General features: G+C 41.2%; 1 protein-coding gene across 1 annotated transcript; it reads left to right on the plus strand.

Annotated features, from left to right (window-relative positions):
• Positions 1–2321: 2321 nt before the first annotated feature.
• Positions 2322–4382, plus strand: RPS26 (ribosomal protein S26). The gene is made up of 4 exons (XM_072654995.1): positions 2322–2624; positions 2940–3117; positions 3637–3767; positions 4282–4382. The coding sequence occupies exons 1-4, from the start codon at positions 2622–2624 to the stop codon at positions 4315–4317; spliced, it is 348 nt and encodes a 115-aa protein (XP_072511096.1). The 5' UTR covers positions 2322–2621; the 3' UTR covers positions 4318–4382.
• The last annotated feature ends 14892 nt before the right edge of the window (positions 4383–19274 follow it).

The raw sequence follows: 19274 nt of genomic DNA on the forward strand, positions 1-19274 counted from the left end.
GGGTTGACTGGGGGACAGAACCCAGGATTGTGGTACTTGGGCCTCTGAGAGGAGTCTCTCTCACCCCCTTGTGGGGAGGACATCCTAAAACAGTTTTCTCCTCTTCCTCCACTACCCTGAGGTTTCCTTGATGAGACCCAGATAGGTGTAGAGTGGAGCATCATTGTGATGAACCCGTCTGTTCCTCCTGGACAATGTAGCAATAAACAGATGCTGCCAGGGTCAGGGAGGTGAGGGGTAGGGGAACAAAGACAGAAGTAGAGGGGAAGGATAGAAGGGTCTCTAAAGGAAGGTTCTTTCCAGCAAGATGCTGTTCTCCTACCTCCCTACTCCACTTTTGCAGAGTAGATCTGGACATTGAGCCCCTTCCTACTCCGTCCCTTTCTCAGCTGGGAACTACTACAGTATTCTGTTTGTGATTGTGACTCCCCATAGGGACTATTCCCTCCAGGGAGATCAGAGCCTTAGGGTCCTACCCACATTCTTTCCCCATTCTACTTTGGCAAACCTGTGATAACCCTCACCCCCGAAAATTCAAAACAAAACAAAATCATGTTCTGAGGCTATTGCTATGCCCAGGAGAGCAAAGACTTGGGGGCTGGGAGCAAGATAAGACTCTAGATAGGGGAAGAAGGGGACACCATCACTTTCCAGATCATCACTGCACTTTAACCAGGGTCTTAAGTACAAAGCCCTACTTCCCCAGAGCCCCTTTGGCTCTGGGACCTCAAATGTGCTCACCCCTCCTCCCAGCTCCTTTTGTTAAAAAAAAGAAAAAAAGAAAAAAAAGAAAAGAAGGAGAAAAAAGAAAAAAAAATAAACCCTGAAACCTATGTGGAGGAAAGAGGTGTTTTCCTTTTCTAACAAAATTCAAAAACAACAACAAAACCCTTTCTAAGCAGATACTTTTCCAAACCTTTGGGTTTTTTTTCCATGTCTGTCTCCAGGCTGCGGAGGGATTTTTGTAACACTCCTAGCAGCTTCTTTCCTTGTGTACATATTATATATATATATTTTTAATCAGACATTATGATGAACAAAAAAAAAAGAAAAAAGAAAAAAAGAAAAAAGTGCAATACCACCTCTGTCCTCTTTCTCTTTCCCAGGGTTTTCATTTGTATCCTAGACTTGGTGTCTTTCTTGATCCCTGTCCTCTCTCCTCTTCTGGGTGCCCCCTCTTTTTTTGAGAGTTCTTTCCCTTCTTAAGGGGAGTCAAACTTGCTTTTGAGACTTAACTGCGAAGCGTTTTGTATCTGTAATATATTGTAAGTAAATATTTGTGTAACGAAGAATATACTACTGTAAGTTTTGTACTGTACTGGCTGAAGGTCTGTTATAAATAAACATGAGTAATTTAACACCTCCTGTCTTTGCAAACTTCCCCTACTTTGCTGTTCTGTTGGAAGGACTGAAAACACTTTATCACTATGTTTTTATTCTGATTCACTTTGTCCTTAGTAGTTTGGGCCACGTAAAATTAAGAGTTTCGAGAGAGATTAAGCAAGAAATCCCCAAATGAAACTATTAAAGCAAGAGAGGTTGACTTGAAATATCAGGATGGGCTCTAGGGCACAATCAAGAGTTTGTAAATCCTGGGATAGGAGTTGGAGAGACTCTTCATCCTAGGGCTGCTATCCGAACAGACTTCCAGGCCTTTTTGGCCCCGACTCCTCGAGGGCAGTTACCTCTGGAGGGCATGGGACTTCATTAAACATGTTTACTGAATGCCTACTGAGCACCCAGTAGTATGCCAGCTGCCATCGATCATCACCAGAACCCACAGCCTGAAAGCTGACACTTTGTACAGAACCGAGGGCCCAAAGGAGATGTGAACGGAGGTATCTGGGAGAAAGAGAGGCAGGGGAGAGAGAGGAGGACGAAGGAGAAAACTCGAAAGGGAGAAAAAGGCAGGCTGTGAATGCCTCCCTGGTGGGGAGAGGCGAGGGGGAGCCCCTGAAGTTAATATGGAGTAGGGCAGTCTTTCTTCCCGTGGTGGGAGTGGGATGTGCCAAGAGCTGTTTCGTCTCCTGCCTTTCTGTCCCCATTCTTAAAAGAAAAGGAATCTCGGACCAAGAGGAAGGATTGAGGGACCAAACGCGCGCGACGTGGAACATAAGCTTCCTCTGGGAGTCGGGCCCCGGCTTTGGGTCCCGAGGGCCGCCTCTGAACTACATCCCCATCGCGCACGTAGGCTTATAGGCGCATTCAAACTACAACTCCCAAAAGGCACTCCTTCATGTTGACTTCTACCCGGCGGACTTCAACTCCCGGCGTTCCTTGAGACACTACAGCTAACTGGCTACAACTCCCAGCAATGGCTTCTGGGAAATCGGAGGCTCGCGGGGTATAGTTTGTGAAATTAGTTTTACATGTATTCTTCCACGCCTAAATAAAATAGTCCATAAGGGGCTCTTTCTCCGAGGCCAAAACAACTCCAGAAACCTCTTTTCACGGAGGAAACGGGCTTTTTAAGGAGTAAAGCCTTTTGTTAAGTGAATCCTGGGATTGGTTAGTCTCGGAGGAGAAACTTTGTTTACGCGCATGTGTTGGCGCAAGGATATACAGATATATAAGGCGGACGGCGGAACCACCGGATCCTTTTCCGGTTCTTGGCTTCCAAGATGGTGAGGGAGCGGCGTGCGGTGCGGGGGTCCCTGGCGTTTGGGGAGGCCGGTTCCGAGACCGTTGGAGGCGGGCTGGGGAGATGGGGAGGGCCGCAGGCCCATAAAGAAGGACAGTGGAGACTCGGGTTCAGGCCGGCCACAGGGCAAGCGGGCCAGAGAGAGAGGATGGGGAGGCCGGACACGGGTGGGCCCGGAGCGCGGAGAGACGCTGGGCGCCGGTACTGGAGCGGGGTCGGGTGGTCGGGAGGGGGAGAGGCTGAAGGCCCGGGGAGAGCCCCTGGCGGGCCCGCCTGACTCTGGCCCCCATCGCCTCAGACCAAGAAGAGAAGGAACAACGGACGCGCCAAGAAGGGCCGCGGCCACGTGCAGCCCATCCGCTGCACCAACTGCGCCCGCTGCGTGCCCAAGGACAAGGCCATCAAGAAGTTCGTTATCCGCAACATCGTGGAAGCCGCGGCCGTCAGGGACATCTCCGAGGCCAGCGTCTTCGACTGTAAGTCCTGGCCGGCGAGGCGCCGTTTGGGGGATTAAGCCCCCGACCCTCAGCATCCCAGCGTCCTTAGGGCACGAGCCCCGACCTGGAGAAGGGTCATGCCTAGTCGAGTAACGTGCTTTTGGTTTCCTTAACTGAAAAACAAAGTTTGGGTGTGGGTGGCATCTGTTCTATTCTAAATCTTGTTAGAATCTAATAAGTCTAATCTTATTAAGGGTTCAGACTTTTATTTTCCTTAAGTAAGGTCCATTTTTGTGACATACATTACAGAAGGGTAATCTAAGGAAACGGAGGTAATGATGGAAATGGAGTTTGAGGCTAGAATCCCAAAGGGGGTTCTGTGGGCGTTTTGGAGGGATGGGGAATGACCAGATCTGCTTGATAGCGCCAATTTCTACTTTAAGTCATTTTACAAAATGCAAAAGCTCCCTAAAAACTTGGCGTTCTAAATACGTTTGGTGTATACTTTGGGGTAGGCATGACACCTCAGGGCAGTGCTAATGCTTTTTCCTTCACCAGCCTATGTGTTGCCCAAGCTGTATGTGAAGCTACATTACTGTGTGAGCTGCGCGATCCACAGCAAGGTAGTGAGGAATCGCTCTCGGGAGGCACGAAAGGATCGGACACCCCCACCCCGATTCAGACCCGCGGTAAGTCTCTTAACAGGAGTGAGTACAAAAAGAAGGAAGGGGAGAGGTATTAGAGGCTGCTGGGATTGCTTGGGATTGATGAAAAGTTAATAAGAAAAGGTCCCTGCTCCAGGAGAGATTATTCTAAATAGGGAAATGAAAAAATGAAAATAAACTTTGAGGGATCTTTAAAGATAAAGCGGGTATGGTTGGAACTAGACTGTGTCTCCAGAAAATACTGTAAGTAGTTGGAAAAGAGGCTGGATACTGTTTATTAATTCCAAAGGCGTCCAATATTGTTGGATTTGTAATTCTAATTATAGACATCTCTTCAAAATTTGCTATTTCCTTATATTTTGATAATTATACAAGCAGTACATACCCTAAGTAAATTTTTTTCCTTGTTGATATTTGTGAAAGGATTCTAGATTAAGAAAGAGGTTTGAACTATTTCTGCTTTCCATAGTGGGGAAATGCTTGGAATGATAATGGTCCCATGTTGCTGACAAACTATCTCATTCTTTTACTTTTGCAGGGTGCCGCCCCCAGACCCCCTCCAAAGCCCATGTAAAGAACTATCTGCCCATCAACATTCCTGAACCAGTCAGAGGAAAATAAAATGGTTGGTCTATCTTACATCGTGCCTGGTGTATCTGTGGGTTAGGGGAACTTAAGCCTACCTTTTGACTTTAAAAAGAAACTGGGTTATAAAAATCTGTGTCCTTGGCATAGCCTGCCAATTTTCTAAGAACAGATAATTTTCTAAAGAATGTAGGTAGACACAATAACAGGTGAATGCCAAACTTGAAGAAAAGTTTATGTTGAAAGGCTGGGTTAAGGTTTGTGCTTGTGTCACTAGGGGGATTTAACACTTGTTAAGTACTGACTCTATTTAACCCTGAAGTAATATCTTCACTTGTCTTTCAAACTGAGCTCATTCTTAGTTTTTTTACACGTATCAAATAATAATGATGGTTTTAGTGCTTGAGTTATCTTGGGCTTGTGATTGACCAGAAGCCCTTAGGTGAGCAATTTGACAGTTGGTGAGGAGGTGCTGGAAGGTGGGGTAGGGCTGGTGATTGTGAAGCCAATGATATTGGACACCTTTGAAAATTGATTCCTGGAGGGTCCGGGTAGATTAGATTATCCAGGTTACTTACTACCAGGTGATCCCTGAATGCTTTATTTCTCCTATTTGCCTTTCTGTGGTCATATTGATACAAGGATATGTTTTGGTGGAAGGTAGTACGTTAGAGGATCATAAACTTCAAATATAACATGAGAGCTCAACAGCATACAAAAGTTTACAATTTAATGTCACAATAACCTGCAATCTATACTGTTCAGTTTTTTAAGAGTTCTAGTTGTTATAAAGCTTAACATGTGATGGAAGTTGGGTCCCTAGTGACTTATCAGTATGAATAACTTGAGTCTTCACCGTCCATGATTCTAAGAGGTGGGTGGCTCAAAGCTGTGGAACAGTCCAAAGTTGATAGCTTGGATTTCTGGTCCATTTCCAGCTTCCCTAGCTTGTGAAGATTGTAGTGGGGCAGTGCTGTCTACATTACTTTGAGGGCCTCATGCCTTCAGTGTTGTGTCTATAAGGTTTCCATTTGTGCCATAAAGACCCTTCTAGGTAAGAAGTGGTCCTAGGTACCAGTCTGTCATTCTCCCTGTGGAGTAGTCTTGTTCTGCAAATTGGATAGCTGTATTGTGACTCCTTTCTGCAAAATGAGAATTTAAAAAGAAACATCAGCAATCTTGGAGAGGAGAAATATTTCTGTCAAACATTTAAAGAAATTAGTGAGCACAAAAGTTCAAGAGTTCTCTGAAACTGCTGCAGTTTTACAAATAGCAAAGAAATATGATCCAGGCAGAATTTAAAACGTGTTAAGACCTAAATTCTCAAAATAGCCAAAAGGCACAATCATTGGAATATTAGAAAAGACCTCATTGTAGAGAGCTGTCCTTGAACTGATAAATCTCCATTGGAGGGGGTCAGATGTGGACTTGTGGATATAAATAGCAATAAGGTCAGTAGAGCTGGATGTTATGTGTTTGGAACATAAAAGTGTTGGAAAGATGAGTTGGGATCAGGTTTTTGAAGGGCTTTTTAAATGCTAAATAGAAGAACTGAGGTAGTGAGATGCTCATCCAGACAGCTGTTTGAGGGATTGATTGGGGTACAGAAATATGTAAGAGGCAAGAGATGAGGGTCTGAATTAAGGTGTGAGCCACAAAAAAAGAAGAAAATATTGATGAGGTAATGTGAATTGCAAATCTGGGAAACCCAAAAGGAGAAAGAGGGTAAGAGAATGAGTTAATAATGCATATGTTGATTTTGATGTCTCTAGGGACCAGTCAAGGTGGTGCAGAGCTGATGCTCAGAGTGTAGCTCTGGAAGTCATCAGTATAATTAGACACAGCTTGATAAGATCACTGAGAGATGGTCCAGGTGAGCATACAGAAGTAAGGGGGTGTTATAGTCCATTTTGTAATGGAGCAGTTAGGTAGGAGTAACAAGAGAACAGTGTCAGGTAGTACAGAGAAGTTGAGAACAAGCCTGAGGGTTGAAGATAGGTCATCAGATTTGTCAGTTAGTACATTGTGACTTTGGAAATGGCAGTTTTAATCTAAGAATCAGTTTAGCTGCCAGTTTGAACTGTAAGATTTGGAGTGAGAAATAAGTATACCAGTGAAATCACAGGTCCATTTCCCTATCTCTTTCTTATCAAAGAAGGGAAAGATAGATTTAAGACAGTAGTTTTTAAGGATTGTAGACAGAATCTACGTCTAGGGAGGGTTTTATAAGGTTGATTGGGGGGGAGTTGACAGGTCTGTAGTCATTGAGGAAAGAACCAGTAACTCGGAAGAGAGAGGATGGTAGTGGATGCAATCTCTTGGAAGGGTATATGTAAAGGGGTGAGAGGTTGTTCTTGACAGGGATAGTTGCCTCTTCCAGGCCCTCAAGAGGCAACTGGAGAACGGGGAGATGTCACAGGGTTATGAACAATAGAGAGTTCACAGCCTCTTATTTTCTCTTGTGGCATAGTTTAAGGCCAAGTAAATATCAAGTTTAGCTGGTCAGCTAAAGGGTCTGTAATGGAAGAGGAAGGAAAATGAAGTCAGGATGGATGACAGCCTGACGGTATTGAATGGAAGTATTGGAGGTCATGGTAAGGGTGAAGGTTTAAGAGTTCAGGCATAGGGAGAGAGGAAATTATATGTTATGATGATCAGATAATGGTGTTCTTGAAACTAGAAGTGAATTCACTTGTGAGTGATGGTAAGAACTAGCATATGCTCAATGATTAATGAATAACAGGTATATTCATATGAATACTGGCATTATGAGGTACATGAATAATGATACTGTAAGGATACACGGAAACCTAGACAGGTAGAAAAGATACCAAGTGACATAAGTAGAATGGAAATAGTATGTGTGTGGAGAGAGGCTGTACCTATTTTTTGTAAAATCAGGACACAAAACATATTTTGGTTAAGTGATGCCCAGGAAGGCATGGCCACTTAAAAGGATTCCTTTTCCCTTTCCCAGTTCCTTAGGAGATCTCTAGGCCTCTACGTGCTGCAGAAGCAGTATGTGCTGGGGGAAGGGGAGGAGGGAGGCCATGATGTGCCCAAAGAAAGGGATCTGGTGCTTTATACTGCCTCATTAGAATTAAAATTTGCTTCCTGCTCCTCTGCGGACACTACTGTAGTCACTAAAACTTTTTTCTCAGTGTTCACCCTTAACTATTATGCAATATGATGCTGATGTGAGGCAGCTAGATTCAAATTTGGCCTCAGACATTTCACATTAATTAAACCTTTCCTCTACCGTAATATTAATGTAAAATTGGGGTAATAGGAACACCTACATTCCAGAGTTATAAAAATCACAGTGCCTTATACGTAGTAAGCACTAAATGCTTGTTTCCCCATCCCTCTTAATTCACTAGTCCCTATCCTTTGGCTCCTTAATCTTATTTGATTGTGTTAATCTACCCTGCCCAGACAGTCATCATAGTTGTAGTTGTTAGCTTTTTTCTCTATTTAACATTCTCCTCCTGGTAATCACATCAATTCCCATAGCTACTATTACCAATTACTACAGTTACCAACATTTCTCTCCTGAATGCACTACTTTGGCACTTCTCTCACCAATTTCTTCACCAGGAGAGTGAGGCCATGAATTTCCTTTCAGGAAAACTCTTGGACCAGAAGCTTCTCATCTCTCAACCTGGCTGTACTACTTTGGGAATTCTTGGATGGATTTCTCCACCATCTCTCCCACCTCCCCCACCTGGCACCTCCTCTGCTGCTCTCCTCCCTTTTAGCTTCCTTTTGTGCATTGTCTCATATTAGATTGTAAACTCTTTGAAAGCAGGGACTGTCTTTGTATCCTCAGTGTTTAACACATTACCTGGCATGTGGTAGGTGCTTAATAACTGATCAACATCCAAGTATATATATGCAGCCTCTTTTCCTGCAACTCTGAACGTCCAGCTGCTTTCCCACACCCAACTCTAATGATATTTTTTCTGCCTAGCACACCAAAGGCACTTAGGAAATGTTTATTGATGAATCTATTCTAGTGGTATCTCAAATTTAGTAAATATTAAGTTCCTATTATATATTGGGTGCTGCAGACATAAATGGCAAAGCCCTTTACCTTAACATTTTCCTTCCAAGAGTTCCTTGCAGACACAAAACTGGACTGTTGATACCCCCTTTCTCCGATTCAGCAGAGGTCTAAAGCCTTATGACTTTGAATTCAGTTTCCTTTTTCCTCCCACAAACACAGGATGCTTAGTTCAGAAATTGCTACTTTCACAGCAAGTTTTTATTATCAGTCAGCAAATGAGAATGCAAATCAATCAACATTTGTTAAATGCCTACTATATATATCAGGCACTGTGCCCTGCCTCCCCCAAATGACCTTTTACAGACAACAGATTTGTACACATCCAAAGGAAATATATATATGTATATATGTATATAATACCTATATATATGGATTTCTCATCTGTACTGGTCTTTCACCTCTCAGGAAGCAAATAGTCTTTCATCAACCTGGAATTGTGATTGGCCATTGTGTTGATCAGTTCTTGAGTATGTCAAAGACTTATTTTCCACAATGTTATCTTATAAATTTTTCTCCCAGTTCTGTTCACTGCATTAATTCATACAAGTCTTTTTGAGTTTCTTTGAAACCATTCTGTTCATTTCTTTTTAAGAAAAAATTTATTTTCAGTTTTCAAAATTCACTTTCACAAAATTTTGGATTTCGAATTTTCTCCCCATCTCCCTCCATCCCAGGTTAGCATGTATTCTGATTACCCTTTCCTCCAATCTGTCCTTTCTATCATCCCATCCCTCCTTTCCCATAGGGTAAGATTTCTATAGCCCATTGCCTATATATCTTAATTCCTAGTTGCATGTAAAAACCATTTTTAATATTCCTTTTTAAAGCTTTGAGTTCCACATTTTCTCCATTCTCCCCTCCCCACCCACCCTCACTGGGAAGGCAAGCAATTTGATATAGACTATACATGTGTAGTCATGCTTCGTTTCAAAAGAACCACGTTATGAAAGCCTGTATTTTACTCTATCCTGTCTTGCCCTCCATTAATTCTATTCTCTCCTTTGATCTACCCCTCTACCAAAGTGTTTACTTCCAGTTACCCCTTCCCCCAATCTGCCCTTTCTATTGTCCCCCCTCTGTTATCATCTTACCCCCCTCCCCACTTTCCTGATGCAAGTGTCTGTTATTCCATCCTGAAGCCAAATCTGATGTTGTAAGGAAGGCTCATTTATTCCATCTCACCTTCCCCTCCTTAGTAAAAGTTCTTTCTTTCCTCTTTTATGTGAGATGATTTACTATATTCTACCTCTTCCTTTCTCTTTCTGCTAGTACATTTCCTTTCAACACTTAGTTTTCTTTTTTAGATATCATCCCTTCATATTCAGCTCACCCTATGCCCTCTGTCTCTACATCCATATACGTACATGGCCATGGGCTGGACAATAATAGGTTCCTGCTCAAGCTCCATTTAATGGCTGCCTTAGAGTGATTATTAATAATAACAGTTTCTGTTGATTTAGTTATTTTTTCTTTTGCTCATTAAAAAAGCCATTCCCTGGCCACTTAAAAAGGCCTATTCACTCAATGGGCATTATGTCCCTCTACATGAGTACCTAAAAAGGTCAGCCTAAAAAGGCCAAGGTCTCCCATTGCATCCTGTGCCATCTCCAGTCATCCTGATGAATATCTGGTCACTGGACCCAGATGGCTCAGGAGAAGAAAGTGCACAGCCCTCCCTCACTCAAAGCAAAGTCAAGTGCAAGTCACATCATTATTTCCTTGATGTAATGGGCTTTGAAAACAAAGGATGAATACAGACTCTATGCTTTCTGTCTCTCTTTACATCCTTATACATACATACATATTCCCTCCAACTGAATCTCTCATGAATTACAAATGACTTTCCATGTAGGAATGTTAAAACAGTTCAATTTTAATAAATCCCTTATGGTTTCTCTTTCCTATTTACCTTTTCATGCTTCTCTTGAGTCTTGTATTTGAAAGTAAAATTTTCTATTCAGCTTTTGTCTTTTTAACAAGAATGCTTGCAAGTCTTCTATTTCCTTGAAGTTCCATTTTTTTATCCCTGAAGGATTATACTCAGTTTTGCTGGGTAGGTGATTCTTGGTTTTAGTCCTATCTTCTTTGACCTCTGTAATGTCATATTCTAAGCCCTCCAGTCCCTTAGTGTAGAAGCTGCTAAATCTTGTGTTATCCTGATTTTGTTTTCACAGTACCTGAATTGATTTCTTTTTGACTGCTTGAAATATTTTCTCCTTGGCCTGGGAACTCTGGAATTTGACCACAATATTCCTAGAAATTTTCCTTTTGGGATCTATTTCAGGAGGTGATCAGTGGATTCTTTCCATTTCTATTTTACCCTCTAGTTCTAGAATATCAGGGGAGTTTTCCTTGATAATTTCTTGTAAGATGATGTCTAGGCTCTTTTTTTGATCATGACTTTCATATAGCCCCATAATTTTTAAATTATCTCTTCTGGGTCTATTTTTCAGGTCAGTTGTTTTTCCATTGAGAATACTTCACATTATCTTCTATTTTTTCATTCTTTTTGGTTTTGTTTTATAATTTCTTGATTTCTCATAAAGTCATTACCTTCCATTTGTTCCATTCTATTTTTTGAGGAATTATTTTCTTCAGTGAGCTTTTGGTCTTCTTTTTCCATTTGGCCCATTCTGCTTTTTAAGGCATTCTTCTCCTCATTGGCTTTTTGCACCTCTTTTGCCATTTGGGTTAGTCTAATTTTAAGTATTATTTTCTTCAGTATTTTTGGGGTCTCCTTTAGCAAACTGTTGGCTTGTTTTTCATGATTTTCTTACCTCTCATTTCTGTTCCCAGTTTTTCCTCTACTTCTCTTACTTGATTTTCAAAATCCTTTTTGAGCTCTTCTATGGCCTGAGACCAATTTATATTTTTCTTGAAGGTTTTGGATGCAGGAGATTTGGCTTTGTTGTCTTCTTCTGGTTGTTATGTTTTGATCTTCCTTGTCATCAATGATGTAAGAAAATATCTCTTTACTGAGAAAGTAAGACTCTATAGGCCATTTCTTTTTCTGTTTGCTCATTTTCCCAGCCAATTACTTGACTTTTGAGCTCTTTAAGTGGAGTGCTTCAGAAACAGCTACAACTTCAACAGTGGCTATCTTTGGTGTTTGTGGGTTAAGAAATCCAGAAACCGCAGTAGGCGCCAGCGATTCAGTCCTATAAGACCTCCTCCACACACTGAACTGAGCTCCACTCACAGCCCAGTGCCATAGACCCATCCCGTTGACCCTCCCGATTGTCTTGGGCTGGAAATTTTAGTCCATCATTTTGTGGCTTCTGCTGCTCTAGAATTTGTTTATTAGAGTCATTTTTTTTTTTGAGGGATTTTCAGGGAGAGCTTCAGCAAGTCTGTGCTTCTATTCTGTCATCTTGGCTCTATACCCCCCATTCTATTCATTTCTTAAAGCACTTTAATGTATTCCATCATATTTATATACAATAACTTATTTAGCCATTTTCCAGTTTATATGCATTTAACTCGCATTCTTATTCTTCAAGAGATACAAATTTTTTTGCATAATGTTAGAATTTGTTTTGTTTAGGACTAATCCCTTTCTTGGAGGCAGCTAGATGGCTCAGTCAATAGAACAATGGTCCTGGAGTCAGGAAGACCTGAGGTCAAAACTAGCCTCAGATACTAGCTTTGTAACCCTGGGCAAGTCACTTTAACCTTCCATTGCCTTAATTCACTGGAGAAGGGAATGGCAAACTATTCCAGTATCTGCTAAGAAAACTCATGGACATTATTGGTATGCTATGGTCCATGGGGCCATGAAGATTCAGACATGACTGAACAACAATGATCTCTCTTTAATTCATCCTTCTTTCCTATTTCTTTGAGTGAAATATACGTCTGTATCCAGAAATGGGTGTGTTCTTCCCTCCTTTGTCCAGTTTTGATTAGGGTGAAAGTGTCAGCTGCTCACCCCCTCTCCCCCAATTCCTTCCTCCACGTTTGTAATAGATTTTTACTTGGGCACCTTGATTATGTAACACAATTTTCCCTAACTTTCCTTTCCCTTCTCTTGCTAATGTGTTCCTCTTCTCTCTGTTTTGTGTTGTTTTGTTATTTTTAAAGATCATTAAGATAACAACCATTCTGAGGCCTTCTACCTAATTAGATTCTTGACATTAGTGATGTTGATGTGATTCGGAACATGCCACTGTATTAGAATGTAAACAGTTTATCCTTGTTTAGTAAACCCTTATGATTGTGTTTGCCTTTTTATGTTTCTCCACTACATTTGGATTCATAAGTTTCCATACAGCACTGGTTTTTATGTAAAAAATACTTGGAAGTCCTATTTCATTTAAGGTTACTTTTTTTCGCCTCTAGGATTTTACTCTTTTTACTGGGTAATATGTTCTTGGCTATAACTGTGTGCGTGTATCGCCCCTTTACAAATTTCTGGAATATGATTCTGAGCTCTGTTTCTCTAGAATGATGTCTTCTAAATAATATGTGATCCTCACTGACTTCTCAGTTTGACTTGAGTTTTTCCTTTGATCTGAAAGCTCTAGATTTTGGTTATCATGTTTCTAGTGGTTTTCTTTTTGGTGTTTCAGGAAGTAACTGATGGATTCTCTCTGTTTCCACTTTGTTCTCTGATTCTAGGAGATCTGGGCAGTGTATTTTTAAGATTTCTTGAAATAGGATATCAAGGTTCTTGATGAGAGCATTCAGTCCCATGATTCTTTATTTCCCCTTCTATTTTCCAAGGTTTTATGTTTCCAGTTTTTGTTATGAGATACTTTATATTTTCTTACTTTTTTTTCCAGTCTTTTGACTGTTTTATGGTTTCTCCCTGCCTCATGGAGTCATTGGCTTCTATTTTATCCATTCTAATTTTCAGGGAAGTTTGTTGCTTGGGCAAGGTTTTCTGCCTCTTGTGTCAAGCTTTTTATTTCTTTTCCCATTCTTTATCCAGTAGTACTCATTTCTTTTCAAGTGCTCTCCATTTATAAAGATGCTTATTCTTTTTTTTTTTTTTCAATATGTTGCTTCCTCAGTTTTAGGAATTCTAATTAAATTGGTGTCCAGACTGTTTATCTGAAGCTTTTGTTTGTAGATGTTTTGGACTCATTCTTTTCTGTGTTTGTGTCTTAAGTGTCTTTGTCACCATAATAGTTTTTTATAGCAAAATGCTTTTTGTTTGCTAATTCGAACCTGCTTCCTGTCTTTAGATTTAATGTTAGGGCCAGATTCTGTACACTTCTGGAAGAAATGTCTGGGCTGGTGTTGTTGCTGTTTCCTTGGGGTGTTGAGTATTGTCCACATTTTCAGACTCTCTCAGAGAGCTCAGAGTGGGGATTGGCAAGTTTTTCAGTACTTCCCAAGGGATCTCCTACATGGTAGAGTCTGATTGCAGCCCCCTCTCCTGCCTTAGTCTGAGCTCTGCATGGACCTGACCCATGACCCAAGTTTGAGTCTGAGCAATAGTAGAGTGCTGCTTGGACTTGGCCCCTTTCTAGCTAGCTAGGAATTTCTACTGATTCAGAGTGACACAACTGCAAGCTTCCCTGAGAGCTGGGATTCCTACTGCTTATTCCTCTGCAGACTTCAGACTGGACTAGGAACTGTAACTGAGACCCTGCTGTGCTCCTGGGGTCTGAGTCACACTGCTGCTTGCTTATGAACTTGCTCCTCTTTTGGAGAGAACCACCTAGGGCCTGCAGCTTCTCCTTAGCCCCAACCTCAACCATGGTTACAGGTCTCCTCCTCAGCCCACCCTAGATTTGTATAGTGAGCCACAAAGCTGCCACTTGGTTCCTATTCCCTCTTCCTCTGACTAGACCTTCCCCAGCGTTCACAGACAATGGAGATCTTGGTGGAAAAATGTTTCGGAGTGATTTTTTTTTTTTCCTCTTTTCAACTTCTCTGTGAGTATTCAGTCGGGTGTTTTCTAGCTCTGTTTGGAGGAGTTTGTGGTGGGAGAATTTGCTGCACTTACTCCTGCTCCCTGCCATCTAGACATCCCTTTTCAGTATGATTTCACAACTGTCAAAATAATCAACATTTTCCTAAATCCTGAATCTGGCTGTGACACTCTTGCTCAAAAGCCCTTTTGCCCTCCCTTAGCCTGACATTTAAGCCAAAGGGATATTAGCTGTAACCCAATTCCAGACTGCCCTCCTAACCCTTTTCTTGGATCTCACTTCATCTTCATTTCTACTCATTAGAAGCTTCAGGTTAGCTTCCATCTCCCCCATGAAGCTTTCCCTTATCCTACTGGCTGTAATTTTAATATTTTTCCAGAGCATTTGTTGTGGCTCTTCCCAATAACATTCAGCCTTGTATTTTACTTATCTTTGTAGATGCCATGTTTTCTCATTATATTAGAGGTTCATTGAGGGCAAGAGATGTGTGATGTATCTTTGTATTTCTAAGATAGATAGCACAGTGCCTTGCATGTGATAACCATGACACTTCTATATGTTGAATTAATCAGTTTCAGGTTGGATGGACCCATGACTAGATTTTTAGATAACTAGAAGTTAAAGGCAGGGTATACAAGCATTTGTTAAGTTCCCATAGCGTGCCAGGCAGTATGTGTACTTTGGGGATACACAGACGAAATCATCCCTGTTTTCAAGTGAGGAGACAACATACGTGTGTAAGTACATGTGGAATAAATATATGCAAGTTAAATACAAAGTACAATGTAGTTATAAAATCCAAGGTAGTTATGGAATGATGATTATGTTCATATAGAGAACTTTCCGTCCAATCAACTGTCCATCTCGTGATCCCTTCCCTATTGCTGTGATCCCTCCTCTTTAAGGTCACTTTCCTTTGCTAATGCTGAGTTTACTAGATCCCCGTAAAGAGACACCCCTTCTCTCGTTTTCCTTCCCCCCATATTTGCCTTTCACCCTCTGAAACATTTCACACTGGATGAGCCATCTTTCTGGTTAATTTTTCTTCCCTTGGCTATAGAAACATCACCTAATTTGTTTAACTCTCTTAACAATTACTATTTCTTTTATGGGCTCCCTGGGTTCCTAACCCCTTGTGGTGGATTTCCAAAAAAATTTCATCTTTTGGTTCTATGACTCTAGACTTCATAATTGCATTCAGTCCTGTGGTTTTAATTCTCACTGCTCTGCAGATGAATCCCACTCTTCACCTTCATTTCAAGTCCCTTACTTGAAATATTACCTTCATTAGGAGCCTCATTTCCTTTTTTTTCCTCCTGAAACCTAATCTATTAACTGAATTACTCTTCACTATTTTCATCAGTATTATCTCTAGTAGTATTCCTCTCTGCTGTGTTAGAAACCTTACTATAGTTATCCTCCTTACTCTTCATATTCAGTGAACTGGCAAGACAGTTTCTACCTTAGCAATCTTTAGATTATGTTCTACTCATCATTCCTGCTACCAGTCCCCTAGTACCTGATTTAATTCACCCCTCCTTGGACTAGCTTCTGAGAAGGTCTTCTCCATAGCATGTAAGGAATAGAGCTCAGGACTTGGTATGAGGAAGACCTGGATTCAGATCTTTCCTCAGGACACTAGCTCTATGACCCTGGATAAGTAACCTAACCTCTAACGTGTAAATGTGCCTCTTAAACTGTGGGTCGAGACTTGTTGGACTAAGGGGCTTGTTTCAAAAGTCCTTTGTGGCTCTGAGTGTATTAATCAGTAAACTGAGGCACTTCTAAGGTTCCATCTCATAATTGTTAGATTGGCAAAGTAGGCAATAAATATACTGAAAGGATTCAGGAAAATCAGGCACATTGAAATATTGTTGGTGAACTGGTTCAGCCATTCTGGAAAGCAATTTGGAACTTCACCAAATGTCACTGAACTGTGCCTGTCCTTTGATCTTAGCGATGCCACTTCTAGGCCTATACCCCCCAAAGAGATCAAAGAAAGATGTGAAAAATATTTATAGCAGGTCTTTGTGGTGGCAACGAAATGGAAACTAAGGGTGTGCTCATCAGTTGGAGACTGGCTAGACAAATCATGGTATGTATACTCATACACACACACACACACACACACACACATACACATACGTATACTCCCACCCCTTTTCTCAGTTGTCATATATATGCGTTCTGTATTCCACATACGTATTCTATGTATTCTGTTGTGCCATAAGAAATGGTGGAGTCATTTCACAGAAACCCGGGAAGACTTTTATGATCTGATATAGTGAAATGAGCAGAACCAGGAAAGTAGTTTTCATTTTGATGATGTAAAAATGAACAATTTTGAAAGGCTTAAGAAATCTGTACAGTGCAGTGATCCACCATGATTCCAGAGTACTGATGATGAAGAGTGCTATCCACCTCCTCCTAGAGAGGTGTTGGACTAAATCTGCAGAACAAGACATTTTTATAGGTTTTATTTCCATTAGCCCTCTCCTTGAAGTGGGACAAGAGAAAATAAATGCTTATTGAAAAAAATTTTAATGCAATTCAAGCCTGAGAAAGAAGCGTTAATTGATTAATGCCATCCATTTCTACAATAATATGATTGTGCTTTAAATGGACTGGATCAATTAATAAACAAACTGTCAAGTGTCTAACAGTTAAGGCAAGCTAAAATACTGGAACTGGAAGAGTACTTGGAAAATCCCTTTGTTCCGTTTTGGGGGGAGAAATGCATTTAACCCATGCCAAAGAGACTGTCAATATTTTCTAGTCTTTAAAGCTTCCAGACGAGTCTACAATACACACCAATATCTAACAATCCTCACAACCACTGTAAATCCCTTCCAGTGAAGCTTAAATCCTGTACTGTCTTGTTTTTTGTGGAATTAATGAGCATTTTACTTAATATTTGCTGTATATTTGTGAGGAAAGACAAAAGGAGTAACGTAAAAAAATACTTTTTCATATTTTTTCCAGTTTTTTGTTTGGGGGGGGAAGAGGCAATCGGAGGGAGTGGGGGTAAATCCCAAGGATAATCAATTAGTTTGGGTCCAGGTCACGTCTTGGGCCTCCTCAAAAAGGAGGGAGTAGGAAGGTACTAAAGAAATGATTTCTTTAAGTGACATTTCTGCCACACATTATAGTACAGATGTGCTAAATAAATATACCTGTAAATCAGGTGTGGTATAGCTACTTTCTATACAAAAGAAATGTTTAGCACTAAAGACAGGCTTATACTGAGCAAAAACTTGTTATTTTCCTAGAGGTTGATACCTAGAATCATTCACACATGAAGCATATTACCAGTGAGCTGAATTAGTCATTGGAGTCAAACCATAGAATTAGGAGCCCCCTTGTGTCAGTGGTCTTCTCTAAGACAGTGGTCTCAAACTCAATTAAAATTGCGTTCTGCGTATTGACTTGGGAATACCAAAAATTCACATTATATTGCTTTTATGTTTTTAAATATTTTCCAATTACATCTTGACATCTGCTCTTAGTATTGTAATGTCTATTTAAGGAACATCTCCCATTGTACAGCCAGCGGAGAGACTCAAGAACTTCCCAAATTCCTGTGATAGCTACTCCAGGATAATTCTTGAGGAAAGAAACACAAAACAAAAGAGGCAGCCAGAGGCTCAGGTTTCAACTTGCCCAGGTGAGCCTCTCCCTTAGCTGCCACATGGGAGCAGAAGGCATTCAGAGAACTACTAGGAAAGGGCCCTTTCTTAGACAGATGGATGGGTAAAGTACTAAAAGCACCTACTATGTGACAGGTTTTATGCTAAATTCTTTGGATACAAATACAAAGAAAGGACAGTTTTTGTCCCAAGGGAGCTTACATTCTAAGGAGGAATGACAACTGAGAAAAGGAATGTGTGTGTGTTTTGGGGATAAATAGCCATCTGTTGTGGAAATAACTAGAAAATGTCAAGGATGCCTGGTTTGCGGCAAGATAATGAAATTTCATCTAGAGGTAAACAGAGGTTAAGTGACTTGACCCAGGTCACATAGCTAGAAAGGTTGGATTTGAACTTAAGTCTTCCTGACTGACTCTAGGCCTAGGGCTTCTTGAAAAGTTGAAAGAATTCATCAAGCACAGGAAAGCTATCTGCTCCCAAAGGTTTCCAAACTCTGAGGGCTAGGAAGCCCAGTGCTTAGGGCGTAGCCTTAAGAATACATGTAGATAACAAAAGGGAAATTGATTTGTTGAGTTGAGTCTGCTAGGAATCAGGACACCAACACCATTTTCCCCTCACCTACTGAGGCCTTCGGGGGGGACATGCGGATTAAACCTGACCAAGTTGTTCACAAGGACTGGGTCCATGCTGTTCTGACCCTCCAGCAGACCCCAGAAGACTGTTTATTGACCACCCAGGTCTCCTTCCCCAACCCTGTGATTATCTTATTGGCAGGCCCTGCCAGACAAGAGACAAGAAACTGCTCATTTGACTGGGGTTGGGAGTCTTTTCTGGGACCTCTAGGGAAATCTTGGGAATAATAATAACTGATATTTAGTCCTTTAAAGTTGGCAAAGCAATTTATATGCATTATCTCATTTCAGCCTCACTATTACCCTGAGAGATGGGTACTAAAGGTATCATTATCTTCATTTTACAGGAGAGAAAATTGAAGTTTAGAGAAATCAAGTGATTGGCCCATGGTCCTTAGCTACTAAGTGGGAGTCAGAGGCCAGATTTTTCTGACGCTGAGGGCAGCGTTCTCCACTGCTCTATGATCTAAAACTTTTCCAATGAACCTTTACTGAGGGGGAAGAAACAGCAATGAATAGTCTGCCCTGGGGTCAGGCTGTACACATAACTCTGTTCTGGGAATTTATCCATGTTCTGTGGAGGCTATTTTACTCTGAGGCATTGGGGGAGATGGGAAGGGATAGAGGAGAAAATCTAAAAACATTATGTTCCAAGCATTATGCCTATCCCCAGGGATACAATAAGAGGCAAAAACAGTCCCTGTCCTCAAGTAGCTTACAAT

This window comes from Notamacropus eugenii, chromosome 3 (genome assembly GCF_028372415.1).
Source record: "Notamacropus eugenii isolate mMacEug1 chromosome 3, mMacEug1.pri_v2, whole genome shotgun sequence".
NCBI lineage: Eukaryota > Metazoa > Chordata > Mammalia > Diprotodontia > Macropodidae > Notamacropus > Notamacropus eugenii.

What these genes read in the sequence shown, in the direction of transcription:
- RPS26 (XM_072654995.1), top strand. An exon ending in CGAGGCCAGCGTCTTCGACT is followed by an intron (nt 3,118 to 3,636) that starts GTAAGTCCTGGC and finishes TTCCTTCACCAG; the next exon opens with CCTATGTGTTGCCCAAGCTG. An exon ending in CACCCCGATTCAGACCCGCG is followed by an intron (nt 3,768 to 4,281) that starts GTAAGTCTCTTA and finishes TTACTTTTGCAG; the next exon opens with GGTGCCGCCCCCAGACCCCC.